Source organism: Chelonia mydas, chromosome 9, assembly GCF_015237465.2.
Source record: "Chelonia mydas isolate rCheMyd1 chromosome 9, rCheMyd1.pri.v2, whole genome shotgun sequence".
NCBI lineage: Eukaryota > Metazoa > Chordata > Testudines > Cheloniidae > Chelonia > Chelonia mydas.
Window position 1 is genome coordinate 28,357,502 of NC_057855.1, and position 25,974 is coordinate 28,383,475.

At 40.4% G+C, this 25,974-nt stretch overlaps 1 protein-coding gene across 2 annotated transcripts in view; it reads right to left on the reverse strand.

The window, feature by feature from the left end:
- Positions 1-16,159: 16,159 nt before the first annotated feature.
- Positions 16,160-25,974, reverse strand: part of LOC102929825 (carboxypeptidase B) — a 28,520-nt gene continuing 18,705 nt past the window's right edge. For both annotated transcript variants that reach the window (XM_007057392.2, XM_043522363.1), the window contains exons 10-11: positions 17,799-17,883; positions 16,160-16,347 (exon numbers count right to left, since the gene is read on the reverse strand). In XM_007057392.2, the coding sequence (XP_007057454.1) occupies positions 16,160-16,347; positions 17,799-17,883 (273 nt within the window). The remainder of the gene's footprint in view (positions 16,348-17,798; positions 17,884-25,974) is intronic.

A 25,974-nucleotide genomic window follows, 5' to 3' on the forward strand; every position in this document is an offset into this window, starting at 1 on the left:
TTTTTCAAATTCAGCCCTTATATAAGCAGGTAGTGCTTAACGGATTTCAATGGAGTTTTGCCTGTTTACACCAGGGCTGAATTTGACCCACTTTCTCATTTTTACCTTTCATGTACTACAGATATGTTTGCTAAATGTATTGTTTGAATATTCTTTCCAGTTTGACCAGTTTGATGTTGTTTTAATGATCTATTTTAATACTTATTTTTATAGGTTTCAGAATCTTCCTCTCTACTAGATTTGTTATTTAAAAGTATTTACTTATCTATTCAAAAGTTTTATACCATGTAAATCTCATTTTTCCTTGTTCAACCATATCTCTGCTATTTTAATGTTTACCAGGGAAAAAGTATTCAGCAGTCATATGCATACAGTATTTCTAGATTCGGTATAAAAGAATTAACATTTCTGTAGCACTTTCCCTTCTTACCTCCCCTTTATTCACCCTTTCTCTATCCTTGGGCCTTGATCCTACAAATACTTATTGTGCTTAACTGTGAACAGTCCAACTCACTTCAGTGCGGTGACTCATGATAGTAAATTTAAGCACATGTGTAAGTATTTGGGGTCTTAATTAGGGATCCATGAACTTCCCTTTAAATTCTTCTTCCTGTCTCTCTTTCATTGATCTAAAATGCTAGCCAGATTACTTTCCATACTAGTAGTCAGACTTGTTTTGGTAAGGATGAAGTCCATTTCTCTGATAAAATGTTGCTTTTCAATTCAAAAGAATCCTGGGTTTTGCATTATTGTGTACATAATTCTCTCTGCTGATGGCTGAAAGAATTAAGTTCAGAGCAACATTGAGCCTTTGGCCACAAATACAATGTAGTTATAGCTATGTCTGATAATGCCATTAGCTCTTACTATTGCTCGGATTATCATCCTCCAAATGTAGAATCTGTGGACATTCTAGGAGGTGCATAAATAGATTGGGAACTGTGTTAATTGCCTTGCTTTCAGTATATCAGTCTCTTTTTAGTTCTCAGCTTCTGTTAGTGTTTTTCAGGCATTAGAGTTAAGTTCCAAGTCCCAGTCATTCAAATGTAGTTATACAGCCTATGAAAATGGGTAATATTTTGTCATTTATGGGTATAAACAGCTGCTGAGTTTATCTACTCTGACCTATTTCTTCCTAGCAGTTCCTCACATGAACTGTAGATGAAACAGTCTCTCTTCTCTCTCAGGAAGAAAGAACAGCATGAGAGGTACAGCACGGACTGTAGAGGAACCTTATGCTATGTTCTCTCTTATCTCCCCCCACCAAAAAAACTTGTTAAGCTCTTTTAAGTCTTTCTCATACAAAGGAATACTGAATCCCCATTTTTCTTTACATTTATAAACAGATGGAGGCTCCATAGCAACCAAAGAATATTTCTGATGAGCATCATGCAGTAGTATTCCATGCATATGATGCACACTTTTACATTCCTTACATTCAACTGCCTGAGGAATTCTCTCACCTGACATAACCAGGAGAAGACCTACTGTGAATTACACAAGATTTGCTAGTGTTTAGCAGCAGTTCTGGAAATAAATCTTCAAGACTCCAAGATTTCTTAGGGATGTTGGAGATGAGAAAGTGAACCAGACCTTGTAATAATTAATCCAGGCTCTGACAGTATTCTGAGGATTTGGCTGCAGCTAACACATTGGGGAAATTCTTTGGTGCGTGTGACATAGATCCCTGGCTCCTGAATTGTGTCCCATAGAGGTGAGGCAGGGAGGCTGAGGAAAATAAACTTAGGAAAAAGTAATTGAGGTTTTTTATTGGGAGGGAATCAATATCCCTCTGGGGGGAAATGTCAAAGATAAGCTGTTAGGAACAGTATAAGTCACAACAAAAAGTCACTAGGGCTGAATGTTGCTCAGTGAGGTTTTACTTTAGGAGAGGGCAGGCAGAATGAAGGAATATGCCTGCCCACTGCTAATCCAGACTCTGGATGAAAATGGTCATCAATGAGGACTTTCATAGAACATTACTGGAAGGGTCTTAACAATTCCTGGTAATAGTGGGTCTGAATCTGCTCTCACATCTCCACTGAAACAAAAGGTATAAAATTGGTGTGAGATCAGAATCAGCAACATTGTGTTTCTTCCTTATGAACGTGGATACGTATGAATTAGTCATTCTATTTTTCATCATCTGTGTGAATAGTGACATATCCTTTTTCCAGCTGCACTCGAAGCGACTTACACTTTGGAGCATTCTGTGTGAGAAGTACACATTTGACACTAAAACACACTGAGATTGACTGGTATCTGGTGTTAGAGACATGGCAATGGATACAGATAACTTGACTGTTAGTTTTAGTCTTTGTTTTTTAGAAGAAAGTCTGCCAGGGCTCCAGGATTTAAAAGTAAATAAATCATTTCCAGTACCCAGAGCCACTCGGAAGGGAGTGAAGGTGCCCCACATGAGTGGTGATAGCTGGAGGCTTTATGCATGGGGATGCCAGGAGCATATCAGGGCATCAGATATCATAGTAATTAACCACGTATAACTAAAAAGAAAAGGAGTACTTGTGGCACCTTAGAGACTAATCAATTTATTTGTTAGTCTCTAAGGCGCCACAAGTACTCCTTTTCTTTTTGCAAATACAGACTGACACGGCTGCTACTCTGAAACCTGTCACGTATAACTAGTGGACTTTGCTATATTTTTACAAAAAGTGTAGCTTGTGCATTTGCAGCCACTAGTCATCCCCTTCGGCAGCTGGAGGGGACAACAGTCACCTGTGTTGCATCCTCTAGGGTACTCATCAGTGCTAGCGATAGTAGAGGCCTCAGACTTCCATTCAGAGAATGCAGGTAGTTCTGTTGTGGCTGACTCCTGTGTACAAGTGCTAGGAGAAGGACTGGCTCCTGAGTGCTTTGCTCACTGCACACCCATACTGAGTCAGCTGTCACTTGGCCCATAATAATTTTTAAAAAGGCTTTGATTAGTACTTTGAGTCTGTTTAGTACAAATGACTGGAAAACTATTAAGAAAGTATCTGACCCAAAGAATTTGATATGTTGCACAGGTATATAGATAGAGCTCCACTGATTTACTCTAGACTAACGTCAGTGCGAGGGAGGTCAGAATCTAGCTCTTTAACTATTTAACTGTCTCAGTGTGAATTTTCTTTAATGTTTGACTTATTTGAAAGAAATGTGATGTAAGTTCACTTTGTGTGGACTTACAAAAAATTGGTAAGAAAAATTGAACATACTGATTATTTTAAAAGAAGTTTTTTATTGCAGAGTGTATTGTCACCACCACGATTGTCCATGACAGCACAACTTACAACTGGAAAGTGCGAAAGGAATAATGGTGACCAAAGCTAAACATAAAACATTTTTCTATCCAGTCTTCCTTTTAAACTACATAAAGCTACATTTCATTTATAAGGATTATATTGTAAATCTTCAAACATGATTGAGAGAAGCGCATTCAAAGAAGCAGAGCAAAGTATAAAACATCTTTGTCATTAGAAAGTCTAGCTCTATTAGAATTGGAAATGTTCTGTTTAGGATTTTTAAAGGCAACTTTCAGCTCCATGAACAGTATTTCCATTTTTAGGAGAATAAACATAAGAATAGCTGTTTGAAATCGGTATAAAATAGCACGGTTACTATTCAGACAATTTACGTAATCATTTAATGGTCACATTTTAAAAAATACTGAAGAATTGGCAGAAGCAGCATGAAAACAAAAAGGGAAAAGAAAATACAATTAAATGTTATAACTTATTACTATTTTTAATTTCCTCTGTTTCTAGTTTGGGTTTGGAGTGGGGTCTGCCTCCCACCTCAGTACACTAGGACAAATCAAGAGTAACTTTACAATGGGATTAAGCTGTTATAAAACTGATCAGAGAAGAGAAGCAGACCCAGAACGTATAGAAAAGCTGGTGTCGAGTGTTATGTACATGAATATTTTAAAAGAAAAAATGATAGCATAAATGCCTCAGATTTCTGATTTGAGATGTACTGGAACTGGAATATATGAAGCACTAAACTTTCAGCACTTGATATGCACTCTCTAGTTATCTCTTTCTGCTGGTATAAAATGTAAAAGAAGCCATAAAAATCAAGTAAAGGATACTGTTTTTTAACCTGCTATTGTATTTGAGATACAGTAGTTTCAGAAAGAAAGAAAATTTTAATGGCAAGAAAAGCAAATATCTTTAGTATATTTCATTAATTCATAATAATAGAAAGCTTTCATAAAACATAGCTAAGGATATAATTGGCAATATACTTGTCTGCCTGCATAGTTTCTTTACAGGTTGACTTTATTTGAGATTCAAGGATGAGAAAACCATATTTCCCCTTGCCATGGAACTCAAAGGCATAGGCATACTTAATGCTCTGATCATAAGACTAGTCTACAGATGAACCAGCAGCAGGATCCGTAAAATAGAGATAGCAAAGATTATGTGAAAGAGAAATATCACAAAGCAAATGATTAGAGAGGAAGTTCTGATGGTTAAGCCCAGGACTAGGAGTCAGGAAATCTGGGTTCTCTTTCCATCTGTTCCACAAATTCATTGTGTGACCTTGGGGAAGCCACTTAATCTTTTGTGTTTCGTTTCCACCATTTTAAAATGGGGGTAATAACATTCACCTACTTCACAGTGGTTTTCAGAGGATTATTTCATTAATGTTTGTAAAGTCTGAGATCGTCAGAAGTGCAGGTGTAATAGGTGTCTTGTGTACATACTGGGGAAAAAACTTTTGACAGAAAATGAAACTATAATAATTTACAAGGGACTTTGTGGGTAGAGCCACGAATTAGAGGAAGAATGTCTGGGCAAGGAGGCTGGGAGTTGGTGCAGCGATACTTTGACTGCAAATTGGGAGGGTAGACTGGGACTACTTGCAGGGAGGGATAGCTCAGTGGTTTGAGCATTGGCCTGCTAAACCCAGGGTTTTGAGTTCAGTCCTTGAGGGGACCATTTAGGGATCTGGGGCAAAAATTGAGAATTGGTCCTGCTTTGAGCAGGGGGTTGGACAAGATGATCTCCTGAGGTCCCTTCCAACTCTCATATTCTATGGTTCTATGATTCTATGACTGAGTCAAGGTTCCTAGAGAGCTGAGAGTAGGACTGGACTGGGAAGCCTAAGGTGTGGTGATTCGGACTGGCTAGGTGAGGAGAATGGGATGAGGATACAGGGGAGGGGAAAAGACAAGTCTATGACCAAGACAAGTTGGAGGAGATGAGGCAGATGGGGGTCAAACTTTAGAGTAATGGGCAGAAAGGTTCATGCCCACTAGAACACACTGCCTTCCAGAGACTGGAATGGACCTCAAGATTCCTGAGTTTCACCTTTGCTCTGCTGTTAGCAAATATCTGTGAAACTCACTGAGTCTCATTCGCTTCTAGTGATTAGTTCACATAAAAGAAGACAACCTGCAACTGCTATCAGTTACTCTATTAGCTCAAGAGGCAGAGATATGTGCTATGGATCTAAAGGTTTCAACCCGGCTGAGGATCTCGTGGTTTCCATAGGATGGCACATGATTGAATATCTGTTTGTTTGCTTTTTTAAAAACCTAGGAAATAACACATGAACTATATTAAAAATATTAATGAGGTTTCAAAGTCAAGCATTCAGAATTTAGGAGATGCAGAATTAGGTTGCACAGACAATTCCTATTTTTTGAGTGCTTGACTTTGCAACCTTCAGAATGCTCTTGAAGCTCATTAGTGACATCGACAGTTTTAAACTCTGTTGAACAAACCTTCAAACGCCTGTATAAATGGGTACATGCTACTGGGGCTGCATGTACAACTATCTGGTTTGTGTGTACAATAACCTAGAATTTGTGCAGCACACCATTGTTCAGGCCTCTGAAAACTGTATCTGGCATTTCTATTATAAGCACTCTGACATCACATGGACTATGAAATCTGGCATGTATAGGGTAAATTGTCTTAAAAAACATGTCGGCTCTTAATCCACACTGGGTTTTGGAGATCTGAAATGAATAACATTTCAGCATTTGACCACTTCTAGCTACACAATAGCTTAATGTTTTAAAGGTAACATATTTTTCACGAACTTTTCAGTTACAGGTATGAAATGCTCCTTGGTCATTACTTTTATTTAAAAAAACAGTGAAATTCAAGTATAAAAAGTTGAGATGTGCATCTAACTCTTCATTAGTATGGGTCAGGAGATATGGACATATATTTATTGGGGAATAAAATTCTAGCTACATGATGTCAAGAAGTAAATACTCAGGCAAAATTCCCAATATCTTCAGCTTTGCATGAGTAAGTGCCATGTCAGGGCTACAGGATTTAGCCCTCCACCTTGCCTTTATTTGGGGCCTCTAATACTTTATTCCACGAGTAGCATATTTCACACTGATTTCAATGGGACTGCTTGTGGAAGAAGGCACTATTCAACTAGAATAAGGGTGACCCTGATCCAGCAAACACTTAGTGGACACAGTTAACTTTATACATATAAGTTATTCCATTGATTTTAGTGGGATTGTTCACATGCACAGAGTTCTTCAAGTGTTAGCAGAATTAGGGCATTGGTTTGGAAGCTCTCAGGCTAGGGACTGTCATTTACTAGCTTGAGGGGGACCTCAGGATGTTGCCTTAATACAAATGAATGACAATAACATACAGTAAAGATTCATCTCACTATATTGTGAGATTTGCTGATGGATAAATTTATACTGTAAGTAGATATTTAGGGTGTAAGTTTGTTATTTGAAGTAAAATCTCAATTTAGTACTGTACAACTAAAGAAAAATAGAAAACAACATACAGATTATCTGGGCTATTTGTCCATATTTATATTTTGTGCCATAGAGACTTGATAAAGCATCCGCTGCTTCCTTTGCAACTTCATTCTGAGTTTAGAAAGAGAGAGAGGGAAAGATTCATTTTAGAAAAATTAAATGCTTTCACTTTGAGTCACTGAAAAGATCTGAGCTTTATTAAGCCAGCAAAATGTGCCTCCATAACTTTTGGAACAACTTCTTGTTTTCTTGATCTCATTAATCATATAAGCCCTAGTTTAGTTGAAAAGGGGAGAGCAGTGGTAAATGCCTCAGAGAAGATCCATCATTTGCAGGCTCTGTTTCACCCCTATGACAAAGAACAAATGGATTAATCATGTGTTTCAGGTCTAGCCTAATTTGACTGCCACTGGGTTAATGGAAGTTGGCCAATGACTTTCTTTTTCTTTTTTATATACAAATTATAGTGGGGTTTTGAATTGCACCTGTTCATCTCTTTTAAACATGAATTATGTGGCCAATTTCATCCCTGTGTCTTAAACCAGAGGTATACAGTATGTTTAATTGTTGCGTTTTGCTCATCATTGTTCTATCTGAGAGCATAAGGCCACATAAGAAAGTAGTTTTGTACTCAGGGCTCCATGCACTTGGAGTATTGGTTTGTGTGAGAAATAAAACCATAAGAGGTTTGATTTTTTTTTAAAGAAAGAAGTATCATTCTGTTTTACACTGAGTGGGAGCTGGGTGTGATGTACAAGGTACTTCAGAACATCAGTGTGTTCTCTGCTGGGAAGCTGAACAAATGTCTTAGGAGTCTTTCTTCAGACAGAGAAGATTAGATTTCATTTTGAAGTTGATTACAGGGACACAAATAGATGGCTGGAGCCTTGCTCCTTTGGGTCCTTCATTATTTCCATCTCTGTACTTCACAATATACGAGATACTGTAATGCACAAAATGTGGTTTCAGGTTAAAGAAAAATTAATGTTGAGGTATTGACTTTACACATATGGCCCCTATGTTTCCCTCCCTGGGGCAAAGGCAAAAGAGAGGAACATTTACTTCAAAACCTCTGCAAAGTTTGGAGAGCTAGATCTCCCTTGAATGCTGCTGACAGAAATGTGATGCAGGAAGGGATCATGGCCTGTCTTTATTGCATTGGCTGTTGATCCATGGGAAACACCCCTTGTAACATGGATTGTCAGGACATTGGGTGGAGGAAGTCTCACTTGAGTACCCCCAGGAATTGCAGGCTAGCCGGCCCAGTCTCTGTATTGCCTTTAGGCTCCGCTCCATTCCTCACAGCACCACTTTTGTCGCCCATCGCTGGAACCCTGAGGAGGGCCCCCTCCGGAGTTTGTCATCTGTCACTGGAACCTTGCAGGGCCCCCCCCCCCCTCACCTGTTGCTGCTGTGGCCTGTTGCTGGAACCCTGCCAGGGCCCCGCTGGCTGCCAGCTCCAGAGTCCAGTAGCCCCTGGGGCTGAAGCAGAGAATGTCAGGCAGGTCTCTGGAAGTCAGGGATTCCGTGACATCAACGTAGCCGTACTCATGGGTCTTAGTGCCACTCTCTCAAATTTGGCCTGGTTGGCCCTCCCTAAAGCCACAACACCTCAAATGGGTAGTTGAGCCCAGCCAATCCCGTGGGACAGGAGCCAGGAGGTAACAGTTGGCGTCATGTTCTTGGGTAAGTATCAAATGGCAGCCCAATATACCTCCCATCCCACAGCTGGGTGACATCCTGGTATCCATATCCTCTCATACCCCCACCCTGGCCTCCATCCGCTTCTGCCCCCAAACTCCATCTCCACCACTGCTTTATTCTCTGCCCCCCATGGGCCTGTGTGGGGGGCTATGTGTTTTCTGGGTTGTGTCTCAGCTCACTGCCCCTCTCCCTCAGTTGCCAGTTGGAGGTGGGGGGTTTCTCCAGTTGTTCACATCTGACCAGAGAGTCTGGACTTTTAGCTCCAAGCCCTCCCTGCATGGTGTGTTTGATGTGTATAAGTAAATGTTACACTCATTAAAATTTGAGAGAGGGGCCCACAATAAAAACCTGCACTGTGGCCCATCTTCCTGTTCTCGTGACACTGGCCCTGCTAACACACAATACTCTTTATGAGCAGTAAAGTAATTCCATGCACTCTGTGCTCTTTTATATTTACAGACTGTACAAAAACACTCCAATTAATTCATTTGAAACATGTTAATTTTTCTAAGAAGCCTCCTATAGATAGTAATGTTAGAACTTATAGTAAAGTATTTTTTGGTCCAACATGCAAATTCAGCTCCGTGAAAAGGCTATAACCACTCAATTCTAGGTATAGCTGTAAAATACTTTAAAGGAGGTTTTGGGTTCCAGGACCTGGTCAGATTTGTCCATTAACTTTGAAGGGGGGAAAGAGGGAAATGCTTCATGTTCCTGTCCCCGCCATTTTCTCTCAACTTCACTCCTTCACTGTCATATGTCCAAGCTATCATTCCTCCAGCTCAGAAATACTTTGGAGTAGCATGGCATCATCTAATGGTTGGTTGAGTGAAAAAAATTGGCTTTTATTTACCTTTTCATTCAGTTAGTGACATGTGTCTCAACACAAAAGCTATTATAAAAGTGTTTTAAATCAGACAAAGCCTCTATACCCTGAGAAGGTACATAGGGCGCTGTTCAAAAGCTGTTCCAACATGGATGCGAGAGGCCAGTTTAGGATGATGCTTAGCCATATTAGCAGTCTGTGCAGAAATTATCAGACACTGAAATGTATTTAAATAAAGGTAAAGAGCAGAGATAAGTTTTAATATTATCCCTGTGCAGTGAGGCAAATCCCCACCCCCGTCAAGGTGTTGCAGTGCTTCTCTGGCATAATCAGCCCCAGCCCAGTGCACCCGTGAGACCTGTCAAGCCTGGAGATGGGTGAGTCCTTAAAAGGGAGGATCCCTGCTCAGTCCAGTGTAGCACTCTGAAGGAATAGCAGTGTAACTCTTGGAGATTAGGGAACAGAATTTGTTTTGACAGAAAAAATATATTTGTTGGTTAAAGGAAACTGTCATATCTACCGCTTGTTTACAGAAACATGGCAACAGAGGGATATTGTGCCAGAGAAGAAAGTCAGAGAGCACATGCATGTCTCCATTCATCCCCCAAGTAGGTGAGTAGCTTTATAGGCATTATGTACATTCTGGCGCTCAGTTTTATTAATTTTGTATAACTAAGGCATGATGAATACTAAAACCGTGCTGTAGAACAGTACTAGCATGACCAGGATACATGCTACAGGAATTCATGTAAGGCTGGAGATGATGGAGAAATTAGTGTTTCTGTGATACACTGCCCAGATGTAATTTTACCTAATTATCCTCTATAGCAAATGACTTGTCTGTTTTGCAGGATTCCCATTGATATCAATAGGGGTACTTTGGATAGACTAACCTAATATGGCCCTTAGTGAGCAGAATCCAGCTAGGCAGAGAGGCACCACACGTTATCAGTCACAGAGGCCTAATTTTTCAAGAATGCATTCAAAGTGAACAGTGAACCGTAATGGAATGTGCACGGATCAGAGGAGCAAATTGAGCATCTCATGTAATTGGGAATAGGAATGTTTATACATTTGGTTAGGTGATGGGGGCCTTAAACCCAAGTCAATTGCAGGTGCATGTCAAATTTTTATAAAGATCATTGAGAAGTTTTGATAAGAGGTAGGGCTGCTCAAAAAATTTCTATTGAAATTGTTTTTCAGTGGAAAATTTGGTTTTCAATGATACGGTTTTTCACAAAAAGCGTCTGCTTTCCATGGAAAAATTTGACTTTTTGTCAAAACATTTGTTTTAACAAAATTGAAATGTTCATGGAAGTCCCCCATCATTTTCTGACAAGCTCTAGTGAGAGAGAGAGATGAGTGGGAAGTAAGGAAAGATTAAGAGAGAAGAGTGACATGAACCATGCTCTTGGAAGACAAGGTAGCAAAACTTGCACCTGCTATGCAAAATGGTCATTTCCCCCCCTCATTTCTTTTAAATTCTGAGATTTAAAATACAACTTGTCTGTGCCTCATTGATACTGTGCATATACCTCTAAAAAGCCTATGTCTTTCTGTCCTTTGGCACGTCAGGAACACCTTATATATTTCCTTAAACTGTGAGAGCATTTTTAATTTGAAATCTCTATGTTGGAATAATTTATTATGTGAGGAGTATGGGCAGGTGTACATTGGTGGGAGAGCAGATATCAAAAGGATAAAGGGAAAGGAGAAGGGGTGGGAAGAGAAAAATAAGAATGGAAAAGAGACAAGGGGGGAACAGAATAAAGGAAAGAAAATTGGGAAGTTGGGGATTTTGAGAATTCTGAGAAGAGAGAGATGTGAAAGGAGAATTAAGGGAACCAGGGGGAAGGGTGGAGGAAATAGAGATATTTAGAGGAAGGGGAGGGAAAGAGGTAGGGGGATGAGATAAGTTGAGAGGCTAAAAGGAGAAAAATAGACAGTTAAAAGGCTGAAATGATTTGAAGCTGCAAATAAGAGGAAGCAGATAACAGGAGATGGGCAGGGAGGAAGAAGTGATGGCCAATTTGAAGTTCAGACATTTTTATGCATCCCTGCCTCCCCTCCTCCCAAACCCCCTGCTGGTCTCTACCATCCCTTTTCATCCACCTACTGGAACACTTTGAATAATGTCATCCTAGTTTCAACACAAAACTAGGTGAAATTTGGTGGTTTCTACTAAGTTTTGTTTGAAGATTTGGGTTTTGTTCCAGCCTGGGACTCAGTGATCACTTAGAGCAAAACCTAAGCGACTATTCCCACAGACCCTTGCAAAATGGAGCTCCCTTTTCCTCAGAGCTTTGTTATTTACTCCTTCTAGAGACGGAGCCACACCTGACCACCTACATCGTGCAAGCACCACAGGGTGCCTCCTGATAGTAGTGTAATATCTCATCCAAGTGGTCCATCCTCCTACTGTCATACTGTCTATTTTCTGGTGTCAGTATTAGAAACTGCTCAACTAAAAATCTGTAGACAGTCACCAACACACTAACCTAATTGATTATTAGCTAAGAGATTTCTGTTGGAAGAGACCACAAAGCACATGGTCTCCCCTTACTCTTCAATACACATGAACTACTGGTATTTCATTCTGCTCCAGGAGAGTCTGGACATATCTGTATTGAGCCGGAAATCCACTTCCACATTAGCAACTTCATCATGAGCTGAATCCAGATGATGGAAATCGAGCTGCACACAGAAATGAGGAGTGTCTCATTTTAGTGCTTACATAGTGCAATTGGCCGGGTGAGTATGTACAGTTGTAATGGAAAACTGTTGGGACAGTGTTGCCACAACTCTAGACAATGCCTGATTTTATTTTTTGAATTGTGAACACACATTTATAAAGGTATTTACATCCTACTTTCAGAAAACCTCATTTATTTTCTCATTCTTCAGAAGCCTTAGGAAAGCATTTATTTAAATACAATATTGTTAGTACACTCAGATCTGCAAATGCTGTGTATCCTTTAGGGTCTATATTTGGCTCATAGGGACAAATTCATCTCTGATGTGAGTGGATGCAATTCCCTTGATGTTAATGGAGTTCTGCCCACTTTTATACCATGGGTGAATTTGGCTTATAGAGTCTTTCACATGTAGATTGTGGGTGAATTTGGCATATCTGGTCTTTCAAGTTAAGTCCATGTGAGTAGTGACCAAAATTGTTATATCTGGTTGTTCTGCTTGCTTGTGGGAAATAAATTTAATCACTTCAGTTCAATTTCTGGTGGACAAGTGCCCATATCACAGAAATCAGGTATTAATTGGCCCCCTTGTTGGCAGCCTCAGAAGAGAGAGAGAGGATTGAAAATACCTTCTCAGTACCTTTTGATGAGGCTTTTCTAGAACAGGACAGAGGCACATTGGCAAGGCATTGTCACTGCTGTACCTGTTGTAGGGATAAAAGCAGGACTCTTGTCTCTAGGGCTGTTGATCTGGCCACTTCCACAAACACTAAATGTGCTCACAAATTATTTTTTAGTTTTAAAGAAGTGCCGTCGTTAGTTTAGAAGTCTTGGACTTCCCCTGATTTGTACTGTGGTACTTTTCACATTACCCTAGGCTGACACAATCTTTATCAGCTTCTCTGATAATTCAACAAAATTGTCTTGTTTTTCTTTTTTTTTCAGTGATAAACATACTTTTTTCTGTCTCTAAACTGGGGTTACATATCTATATCACTCCAGTTACTGGATTACCTGACCATCTTTAATGTATTTATCCTCAGAACACCACTGTGGGGTATGGAGTAACTATTATCTCAATTTTACCAATGGAAACTGAGGCAAACTAAGACTCTGGGTGACTTTCCAAAGGTGACACAGGAAAGTAGAGCACAGAATTGAACTTGGGTCTCCCAAGTCTCTAGCTAATGCCCTAATCACTGAACTATCCTTCCTCTCTTAGTTTCTCTCACCACAAAGCTATCATGAATTGTGTTTATAGCTATATAGAATTCAATTCCTTTATTAATACATTGTTTGAAATGCTTCTCTTGAGTTAAGGATGTGTTAAATCTTTCTCAGGAAGATGGTTTGTGGCTTTCATTCCATTCAATATCTAGACGGATCAGAACATGAGCCAAGGATTATTACATTTTGGGGAAGTCATGAAATAATCTATTCTGGAGAATGTCCAATGTACTGCTAAGAAGCTTCTCTCACTATAGTGCAGTATTATGGAAATTAGTACAAATTATTTATGAGATGCTGAACATAGATTTTACAGTGCTAAAACTTAATATGCCTTTTTCAGGCTTTTCCGCATATATTGCTAATCCGGAGAATGAGCAGGAAAATGTTTGTGTTCATCTTACAACACCAATAAGATGTCAGATATGACAATGGCTCAAAATAATATTGACACCACCAAATAGTAATAAAAACAAAACATTTATGATACATAGATACTAAATGTAGCTTGTCAGCTCAGGAAACCAGAAAAAATAGACCACATATTCAACCATACTAAAAATTACAGCAGATCAATCCCTTCCTTTCCAACGTATCCTATACTTGCTCTGCCAGTGATATCCTTTATTGTTAGGGGTTGTTGTAAACCCTTTGTTATACAGAGACTGCACCATGGTACACAAGGCTCCATTGTAATCCCAAGATAACAGGTGTGTGTTACTCTATATTTTATAAAAATAATCAGCTACTGGATGTATACATGAGCATTAGCAGATTTTGTGGGCAAAACTGTTAGATGATGTCTAATGTAGCATAATCCATAGATTCCCTTAGACCTACTTACATCTGCTCTACCAATGCGTAAAGGAGTCTAAATTAGCATAACTTAAATGCCCAGGAGCTGGGAGAAAGTGTATATTAAGGTCTGGATGAGGATTCTTTAACACACACTTTCTTATACCTTCTTCCACCTGCTGCTTATATTCCTTTGTACTTCAGTGTAGGTGTAAGAGAGAATCTAGCAATGCCACTTTAGGTACCACTTCTGAATTTGGCCTCATATTATAATGAGGTATGTACAGTATATGGTGAGTTACACCTGCATATCTGAGATTTGAGACCATTGCAAGAAGCTAAAAAAAATTAAAGTGAAGAGTTAAATATATGGCACTCTGTGTAAAAATGTCTCAGCTGTACGATGCTGGCCAAGTCCTTCATGAAGTTCACTTGTTTGTCATTCTGAGGATTCCCATGAAACATTTTCTCACTTCAAAAGACATCAGTAACCAGTCACAGTCATAACTTTACATTGTACAGTCCTGTTCGGTTCCAGCCCCTTTCTTTGCCTATTAGTCCATTTGAAGTAGGGGTCCTCTCATTTGTCTGATACAGCTCTTCTGTGCTACAATGTGTACATAATATTAAACTAATGTGATCATTGATACAATTTCTGCCAATGATCCTCAGAGAGCTTTCTACCTGTCAAAGCGATGAATGTGAGGAACAACATGAGTTGCTGCAATCAAGGCTAAAAGCAACATAAACTTCATGTTTCTGCTTGTTCTCTGCATAGCAAATACTGTCCGTCACATTTTATATTCCCCCTTCTTATTGCTCAGCAAGCAACTGACTTTCTCTTAGAGCTTCATTGGAGATGGTTTTATTATTATTTGAACCTTCCTACTCTTCAAATAACTGAGATGCTAACAACACTAATGACACTAGCCTATACTAGTTGGGAAAACAGCACATCTATTCAGATGGACAGCTTCTGGGACTTAAAGGTCATGGCTCAGAAAGAGGGTTTAATTGCCTTTCTCAGTATACCAATCCATACACATTTTAAGTAGTTCCTCAAGTTCCACCAGACATCTGTCTTGCATGCAGAGAGAAACCATACAGAATTTGCTCCACTGGCATTTTGTTTGGTTTTGTTCATTTCTGCTGTTTAGCTATTAAAGTTTTGCTGGGAGTGCAGGTGTTCCTGCATGTCTGTGCATTTGGTTCTCAGTCACAAAATGAAGCTAGCAGCTCAGGATTTATGTTTGTGGTTTTGATTGTTTGATTCAAGGATTACATTCTATACATGCAGAAATATAAAGACGTGAGCATACCTACCTGATGGATCATATACAACATATGAAATTAGTTACTTATCAGACTGACTTCTTAACTACTGCCCATATTGCTTTAACTAATTTAAACCTGTTGGAACAAAGCCTGAGTAATCAATGGAGCCATTTTCTATATAAGTGTGTGTAGAATTTGTAATGATCAGTGAAGTTTATCAGTTCATTCCTATGTTATTATTTTTCATATTTTCTTTACTATATTTAATTTTCAGTTCAAATGCTAACCTGTTAAATTTAGTTTTCAGGACAGGACCCCTACCTCCATCCTCATTGTCTGATTTTTGATCTGTCTGCCTCTGATATAGGGATGGATTAGATATAGTCATTATTAGGTTTTCCCCCAACTCCATTATTGTTGGGCTCCCATTTGCCCTCACTCTTGTTTCACCTAGGAGCTAGCTGCTATTAAAGCTTCTGATTAATATTAGCCTAGTAAGAGAGGTCCAGCTTCTGCCCCTAGATCTATCACGCAGCTCCACTGAAGTCAATGCCCCATGATTGAATTTGGTTTAGTGATCATTAAAGGGCCTTTAAAAAACGTGTTAACTGGCTGAACAGTCAAAATAGACACTGGTGGCTTCTTCATCCATTCAATCCAGTCACTGGAGTAACAGATGTTCTATCAATATTCAAACAGTAGGTGAGTCATTGTCATTTTTATTTGTGATTAATAGAAAAATCCCGAGATATTTTCATTGGCTCTAGAGCTCAAGTGTAAAGGAGAACTAACAGCATCCTGTAAAGCAGAAATCATCAGCCATCAGGGAAAGAGAACAAAGGGGATAGTATATTTGAAACAAGCTTTCTTGAATAATTTTGCAGTACCATTTTAATATAAATGGTCAAGGACGTAATTGGCAATATATTTAACAGCTTTCAGAGTCTCTTCAGAGGTTGGCTTTATCTGAGATTCAGGGAGTGCAAATCCATATCTACCTTTATCACGGAGCTCAAAGGTGAAGGAGTACTTGATACCCTCATTATAAGCCCAGTCATCAGAGCCACCAGCAGCAGGATCTGCATTGGGAGAGAAGAAAACTTTACTAGAAAGGGACAAGTCACTGGTAATCAGTGGGATTTATTATAACTATAACTACCATACTACATAGCTAAAAATACAGGAAGGGCAGAGGAAAAAGCAGTGAGAGTCAATGAACCATTTGTTTGCATCCAGAATATGGAATAGAGCTTGCCCAGCACTTTAATAGCCTGGAAAATGGAAACCTGTAGCTGTAAAAAGAAGAATATAACCATGTCCCCCTTCTAAAAATATAGAAGAAACAATCCTGATCAGAATACAGAGTCTGAGTTATTTTGCAGTGTTGCTCCCCGCTCACTGTAGAGATCCCTCCTGAGAAGGGGTGGGAGGGGTATCTTTTGCCTGAGGAGAGGACTGGAAGCATGGTATCTGCAGGAGCAAGGATCTATCACATTGAATCTCCTGTCTCTGGAGTATCTCCCTGAGATCTACACAGATCTTTGGAGATCCACAAAGCTGGGGATATGAACTCTGCTTTTTCGTTGTTGAAATAAGCTTTGCTCCTTTCCCTCTCAACGAGAGAATTCTGAGTATACTCTCTGGGTTGTTCCTTGTAAGGAGAGAATGGGGTACTAATATTTTTTATCCTCAAAATTGAGGTGGTCCTCAAAATTGCTAGGAATCCCCAAAAGCATTTTTCTCAATAGTTCTTTTAAACACTGACAAACAATTGCAGCCATTATATTTAAGACAAAAAAAAAATTGGCTTCCAGATTGTTCAGTCCTACAATGCTGAATTTCAAGCAGGCGATAGCCTGAGGAATTAGGAGCCAAAACAGCTGAGCTATAAAACTCTGGAAAACTGGGTTTGGAGACACGAGGTCAGCTTTATAACGTCGCAAAGGACATAACACAACAGCTGGGTTTCAGGAGAGTGTTAGAGTGAGGCTGGAATTTATATATTTTTAAAATCACCACACAGTAACAGAAAGTAACAGTCTGCTGCCTAGAGCCGTGAAGGCAAATTCTGGTCAAAAAGTTTTCACATACTATTGTCGCCCCTTGTAGGCCCTGGACATCAAGAAACTCACAGGCTGAACGAGCCCAGTTGTCTCATGTTTTAATCTAATTTTAGCTGTTTGTTTTAGGAACTCCTAGTGTGCCCATCACCTTAGTATTTGGGCGCTACATAGTTATTGTGTGAATCTCATTCGTACCCCCAGGTGCATGTTTGCACATTTGCAGAACCAGATGTGTTGCATCCACACCTTCAGGACAGTGAGGTTAATGGGACTACTTGCGAAGAAAAGTACCACGCAACAAGAGTAAAGATATCACAGTCTACACCATTAGGAGGGAAGTAAGTAGGGTGTGTATGGGCAGGGCTCATCTTATGGGGGTTTTTTGGGTCATAATACATAATTTCCTCCCACTGTCTAGATAAATAATTTTTACTACAGTTACTTATGATATTTAGGTTAATACTTACAGATTGTTGAAGCAGATGCACCAAAGGTATATTTTGTGTCATACAATGAAGCCAGCTCTTCAACTGCAGCTTTAGAAATGGTATTCTATAAGGAAGGACAATTGCGGAATAATAAGTTATTCCAGACATTTAAAGCTTTCCTTAGAAATTTGAGTTAACTCATGAGGGCCTCATTTTAGAAGTTTTAAATTATTTGTAACTGTTGTTCCTCTTTTAGAATCAGTAACAGAGTTTATGCTGTCATCGTCTAACAATCTGCAAATGTCTACACTTTGTTCATGTAGCATATCAATAAGTAGTCTGTACTCAGAGCTCTAATTATGAAATGTATCTGGAGTCTGAAAACTAAGGGCACAACAGGATCCAGGGATTACTGTATTTAACAGAAATGTGTACTTGAATCTGTGAGAATAAACTAGAAATCTGAAATAAAATGATGGTGAGGTTTAGGCAACAGTGGATGTATATATGGAAATTATGAAGACAGCATTTTCTTCCCACTTACACAAGTATAAATCCAGAGCAACACAGTAAAAGTGGTATAAGTGAAATCAGAATTAGATCCTGTAAAATGCAGATTGCAAATGTCAACAATACTATAGCAGGAGGTGCATGAATTACCCTGGAGTCACATACAGCACTTCTGTGATTTCAGTTTGCATTTCCTGTGCAGATTGGGATCCATTCAAGTCCCTCTGACTTCAGTGGGGGTTGCATAAAGTCTGTCAACACTAAAATGCAGCTCTGAATGTTTGCATTATGAAAAGTTACAGACTTTCCTTTGGAATGCGTGGCTTTCCCATTTCTTCATAATATGGCATGTTGACAATAAAACTATGGAAAGTATTCCTAAGGGATGGTAAATATTTGTTTGTATATCGTTAGTTGAGAACAGATGTTCAGCACGCAGACAAACAATGGATTACCATATCTCCCTCTGTAGTTCAGAGTTGAACAGTGTGGTATTCCCAACAATTTCTTCAACTCTCTTGTTTCACTCTACATTACGCAATAAATTATTTTTCCCAAGGAGGAGAGATATTTTAAAACATCTTGACTTCCATTTAGTTCTTTCACATTTTTATGAATTTTCCAAAAGCTGCATTTGAAAACGTTTTGAAAAATAGATTGATAAAGTGACTATTTGTTTCTGTGAAAGTAGCAACAAGCCATATTAATGGTTAAAATGTCAGTTTTTTATATCATGGGATTGTAACTGCTCCCAGTGGGATAAAACAGGTTCAAGGTGCAAAATTCACATTGAGAACTGGGTTTTGTACACCCAAGAATTCTGGGAGTTTGTATGTAGGGCTTTGGTTTGTCGCATTTCATGGAGGCCTTTTACAAAAGCCAGATTTAGATCTGAGAGCAGGTTTCAAACACTCCCCAAAGACTGGGTGGGATTTAAAGGCAGGGTTTTTGTTCTGGCCTCTCTCTTCTCTATACATGTGCTGAAGAAGAGTGCTGTTGTGACATACAAAGAAACAATCTTGGAATTCTAATAATAATCAGAGTAGTTAAATCTTCCACTTCTGAAAATTGCCTTAATGAGATGATGCTTCTCCTATTAAAATCCATGGTAATTTTGCTATGGATGTCCATGGAACCTGTAGTGTTTGGACACGAGTATCTGCTATTAGTGATGTATCAAATTTTGTTCAGGCACCTTTTGTTTATATTGGCTTCAAATCAGTGTGCATGTGCTGAGATCTGCAGATAAAGGATTTCTTGTTCACCTCACAAAAGAGAGTTCTGTTGCAAATTTATAATTTGCCTCCTTTTATAATGAACATAGAGAGAAAACATACAACATGGCGATGTCTTGTACTGTGGATGGGACCTGGTGTTAATATAGTGTCTGTGGGAGTGTGTCATTTCCTCAGTGGCAAGAAACTAAGGAAAATAAAATAGGAATATTTCCTATAGGGAGGAGAGGCATTAAGTATCAGCCAGCTGCCAAATGGCAAATTTAAAACATCAGATACTTGTATCTGCCAAATTTAGGAGACTAGCGATCAGAAAAATATGCTGGGAAAGGTTCCTATGAAAAGGATGACCCTACTATGGATCAGAATTACCATAATGATCAGGCAGCTGTAAAGAAAGGTGCTTGTAGAGCAGTGGTGGGCAACCTGCAGCCCTCGGGCCACACACGGCCCGTCAGGGTAATCCGCTGGTGACCGCCAGACCGTTTGTTTACATTTTCGCAGCTGCCCACAGCTTCCAGTGGCATGGGCTTGGCTGCCGCTTCCCGCAGCTCCCTTTGGCTGGGAACAGTGAACTGTGGCCACTGGGAGCTGCGGGCGGCCGTGCAAATGTAAACAAACGGTCTGGCGGCCTGCCAGCAGATTACCTTGATGGGCCACGTGTGGCAGGTTGCCCACCACTGTTGTAGAGGAAGGACTGAAATTCTCAGCTGTTGAAAGACATCCTCAGGTTTTCCAGGTTGGAGCATGGTGTTGGAAATAAATGGCCTATTTTATAATTCGGTAAATTGAGTGTGCCTGTGTGATTTCACCACAAAATGAGTCAGTAGCAGAGCTAGGAAGAGAACCGAGGAGTCCTGATATCTGATCTCTTCTTGTAATCATCAGGCAACACTCTTTCCCAATTGCTCGGTTAATGTATGAAAAGGGCTGAAAAAACAAAACATCAGCACCAAAATGAAAGTGCCATTTTATAGCAACCAAAGCAAGAACATTTAAGTAAAAAAAAGAAAAGGACAGGAAAGGAGAAAGGAATAGCGGTTGCAAACAATTATCCTTCTTAAAACAACAGGGAAAGTGGATGAGGTTTCACTCTGTGCCTCATCTTGTCTGTATGTCTATTACTTTCAAAAGGGGAAACAGTATCTCACTTTTGTGAGATGAGACCCAGGCCTACAGTCTTTATGTTCTTTGTGTTGCTGATAAAAGAGGAGGCAGTGCTGTGGCTTTTCCCCCCTTAACTTTGAAAAACTCTTAGCTCTCTACAGACTCTACAGGTTCTCAAGATTCATTTGAACATCTGGTTTGTTACAGGATTCTCTTTCTGCCTTCTTGGTTTGGGCTCTGTAAAAGGGGAACACTCACAACCAGTACTGCCTAGTGGTCAGGCAGGGGTGCAGCAGGTGGTCACCCCTTTTCAGTTATAGTCCTGGCCTTCAGCTCCCCCTAGGGCTTCAGGGTTTTCATGTTAGTATGCGGATTTTGGGGCCAAGGTCTTCCCCAGCGGGTCTCTCCACCAAGGTAAAGGCTTTCTTCTTGTGCCATCTTTTGGAAGTCGGAAGGGGAGCCTGGGCCCACAGGCGCCAATCCACGGCCTGATGATGGGCAGGTATGTTCTACATCTTGCAGTGCCACGCAATTGCCCCATGGATCACTTCCTATCCAAGTCTCCCTTTTCCACTCAGAGTAAATTACAGAACCACAAACAAAGTCTCTGACCTTCACAGTCAGTCACCTGTCTCTCTCCTCTGTAGGTTTTATTAGGTCAGTTTTCAGGCAACAAGAACTCCTGGGCAGTAGTTCCTACCCTCTCCCCTCATCTGAGCGGCTCTGCCTACAGCTTGTGCAGGCTTTGCAGGTGCAGCTGGGCAGGGCTGAACCCCTTGCTCTCCAGTGTGGGGTTTGTAAGACCCATCACTGGCTCCTGCACTGTCAAGAAACCTTCACTCATAGGGGCAAATTCTGGTGCTAGTTACACTAGTGAAAACCAAGTAGTGTCACTGAAGTGAAAGGACTTACTCCAGATTTATACTGTGTAACTGGGTGCAGAAATAATCTTCCATTCTCTGTCTTGTTGCTGAACTTCCAGAAACTGCCTGTTCCAGGAGAATCTAACATTCTCTGTTCTGATCTCTCAGCTTTGTTTCCATTGCAGTTCCTAGTGATTTGATGTTTTGCTTAATCTTGTGCAGCATGTCAGCTAGTCAGTGTAACAAAAGGATCGTGTTCCCTGATCTCATTATCTCATTTAACTGAAGTTCAGTTACTATCAGTTCAGTTACTAGCTTTTAAAGAGAGGCATGTGATGCTGGCTCCCTCCTAACTGCTTGTCTACACTGGCAATTAACAGCGCTGCAACTTTCTCGCTCAGGGGTGTGAAAAAACACCCCCCTGCATGCAGCAAGTTGCAGCCCTGTAAAGCGCTAGAGTAAACAGTGCCCCAGTGCTGGGAGCACTCTCCCAGCACTGGGAGCTACGCCCCTTGTTGAGGTGGGTTTTTTAGAGCGCTTGGAGACCTCTCTCCCAGCGCTGCGCTTCGACCACACAAGGCACGTTAAAGCACGCCTGCAGCAGCGCTTTAGCCTTGCCAGTGTAGACTACCAGGATAATATGGCTGACTAATCACCTTTATCTGTTAATAGATTATCTTTTGGGAGCAGCTTCCCCATTTTTGCTCTCATATTCTCAACTCAGATTTGTCTCTGCAAATTGCTGCTGGTTAAAAACACTCCAGGGGCCTTGATTACGCAGTTGCTGCACACAGGCAACTCCCATTGACATCAGTGGGATATTTGATGGGATTATTGACATAATAGGACTCTAGGATCTTGAAAAATCTGTGATGGATAGCAATGCTTGCTGTAAAATTGGGCTCTATGGATCTGCTTGTCATTCTACCCCTATTGTCTTCTTTATTGCCTCTAAGCTCTGCCCTTCTCAAGTCAGCTTTCTGCAAAGAGCTCTAAACTGCACTCTCCTCATTGTAACGCTCTCACACATTATCCAGGATCCCTTGATTTCCCTTTGAAATGGTAGCACTAAAAGTTCAAAGTGAGTTCATCCAATGCAAGAACTTTAATATCACAGTATATAACACTGCCCTTCTTATACCCATCTTTGTGACTACTACATGGACATTCCAAGAAATATGTGCATGTTGCTAGTGTTTTTATCCAGTAGCATCAAGCTCAGGCAAATCTGCCCTGAGGCTATTTGAGATTGCTACATGAGCCAAGATGAAGAAGTCGTTACTAAAGATAGCTCAATTTGATAACAGAACACACCATTGTATGAGGTAATGTGAGAGGCAGGAATATATAAACCCACTTTCCTCTTCTTTACTCCAGTAGCCACTTCTAAAAATAATGTGCACCTGTCCATCTTCCATAGGACAGAAGAATCCCAGGCACTGCTACAGACTAGGGACTGAGTGGCTAGGCAGTAGTTCTGCAGAAAAGGACCTATGGGTTACAGTGGACGAGAAGCTGGATATGAGTCAACAGTGTGCCCTTGTTGCCAAGAAGGCTAATGGCATTTTGGGCTGTGTAAGTAGGAACACTGCCAGCAGACTGAGGGATGTGATAATTCCCCTCTATTCGGTGTTGGTGGGGCCTCATCTGGAGTACTGTGTCCAGTTTTGTGGCCCACACTACAAGAACAATGTGGAAAAATTGGAAAGAGTCCAGCAGAGGGCAACCAAATTGATTAGGGGGCTGGAGCACATGATTTATGAGGAGAGGCTGAGGGGACTGGGATTATTTATCTGCAGAAGAGAAGAATGAGGGAGGATTTGACAGCTGCTTTCAACTACCTGAAAGGGGGTTCCAAAGAGGATGGATCTAGACTGTTCTCAGTGGTAGCAGATGACAGAACAAGGAGTAATGGTCTCAAGTTGCAGTGGGGGAGGTTTAGGTTGGATGTTAGGAAAAACTTTTTCACTAGGAGGGTGGTGAAGAACTGGAATGGGTTACCTAGGGAGGTGGTGGAATCTCCTTCCTTAGAGGTTTTTAAGGTCAGGCTTGACAAAGCCCTGTCTGGGATGATTTAGTTGGTGATTGGTCCTGCTTTAAGCAGGGAGTTGGACTAGATGACCTCCTGAGGTCTCTTCCAACCCTGATATTCTATTCCATATTCTAATCTTGGGTCCTGGATCCTTAAGAGTTCCTTAAGATGACTTTGTTCACAAATAACTTCAAAACGAGCACTAGTAAAATCCAGAACTAGTTTACTGGACCTGGTTTTGAGCCAAGAGGTGAACAGTCATCACATAAATATTCATCACCTAATGCAGTATAGCAGAAATTCACACCTTTGCACATTTTAAGGGCTCAAGTAGGGCTTAAGTGGTCCATAAGCTTGTGCAGAAGGGTTAATTTCCCCTTATACAAACAGTAACCAATATATGAATAGTAAGGTAGCCAATATATGTTCAGGTAACCTGCCTCCTGCTACACATATCATCAAAGCCTGATCTCTGTTGATATAGGATTTCTGTTGCTTGTACACGTCTGGATTTGTCTAGCTTCAACTTCCAGCCATTGGATCCTGTTTATACATTCTCTACTAGACTGAAGAGCCTATTATTAAATATTTGCTCCTTATGTAGGTACAAATTCAAAAAGTATGGTAACCCCGTCCAACACCGGCCAAAATGTGAGAAAATTCAATTTACAGCCTAAAATGTTTCTGAAAAAAGTGACTAAATATACACAGAGTTTTACTGAGAGAGCAGCTAAGTGTAAATATTGAAAGAATGCTGAAGGGAAGCTTGGCTGTAGAGTAGATGAACAATTGGTCGTATCCAACCATTTTTTTTTCAGTTATGGAAGGCTGGGGGAAGCTTTTGTTCTTTAAATGGAAGATACAATTTTTTCTGGTTGATCCAAGTACATATTCTTTTTGTGCTGTGCAACGTCTGGGGATATGGTAGAGAGTGAGTTGAGGGGAGTTGTGCAATACACAGAATGTATTCTTTTTGGAGGACAGTTATATTTTTTCCCCAAGAAAACATCATAGGAATATTGTTACTTGTGTGAAATTCCTGAGCTGACCCAGTTTTTCCTATCTTGGGTGGCATTATCTTGGTTGTTCAAGCATTAGGCTCAAGTCAGTTCTAGAGTCAGCATTTTCACTGTTGTTCAAGCATTGCTTGAAAATGCTGACCCTAGAACTGACTTGTGTCTAATACAGGGCTGTTTCCCTTCCCATGGGGAAAAAAAACCCCATGAATGGGAAAATCCTGTGTGTGTACCTTGTGCTCCAGGGAGAACGTACATGGCTTCAACCACTTTCCTCCACCCTGATACTGGAAGCAGTGAAGGGCTACTTTCGTCCCCAATTTAAGTTAGAGTAGCATCAAGGCTGCTGTAACTTGTAATGGCCTTCTAGGCCTGAGATCACTGGAATTCCCAGAATGTCTCGAGAATGCCCTGTCATGCCTTGGAAACCAAGAACTGTGGCACCATTTTACACACTTAGGGATTGCCTTACACAAGAGAAGGTTCCATCTTGCTCTTTAAGTTAGCTGTTTGTTCTCCTTGTGCTGCCAGGACAGTGCAAAGGGAACAAAATAGGGCCAAGGCTCTGGCCCTTGGAGTTACAGGTACATTCTCCTTTCAAGGCTTTATGGAAGTGGCAGGGGGCGTGGCCTGGAAACCATCCAGAAGACATGGGGGCAATCATCTCCACCACTGTTGACCTTGGGTTCTGCTTTCTGTAGCCCCAATCCCATCTGGAAGCACAACTCAATGAAGAGTGCTGTGTCAGTTGCTAATTTCCTGTTCTCTACACTCCTCTTACAGAGGCAGTAAAGGTGTGTAGTGGCATTAATGCTAATTAACATCCTTGTGAATATTTTCTATATATCTGGTTCTAAGAGAAGAAGGCTGTGTCGAGTGGCTGCTTTCCAGCATCACCCACCTACCCTGATGTGCCTCCTGAATACCTGCAGAGTCCCACTGCAGACTGTGTCCAAAGGAAGGTTCAGTGGGCTTGGAAGAAAGCTATGTTGACTCCTCTATTCTCCTCATCTGCAGGCTTAGGGTGATTTCAATCCAATTTTACTTGATTTTGCTCCCTTCCTTCATGCCTCACTTTGGAATGGAGCATTACCCCACAGTATTAAACTAACTTCTGAATTAAACAGTGTGGAGCAATATGTTAATAATGATAAGCAGGCATGTGAAGTTTTGTTGTTTAACTACATATCTCATCCCACACTGAAAAAGATAAGAAATAGCAACTCTACTTCCTTTAATTTATTAGATCTGTCAGCGTAAAAATAAACATCTAAGATAAGATAATAGTTCTAAATTTTACTTCATTTAGAGCATGATTTATGGTCCCTTTATTTGCCAGAACAATTTATATAAGGCTGAAGAACTGGCATCTAAAGCTTTTCTCTGAAGTCTGTATCTAGGCAGAACTTTGCTGATATAACACACACATTAGATGGTGTATAGTATAATGCC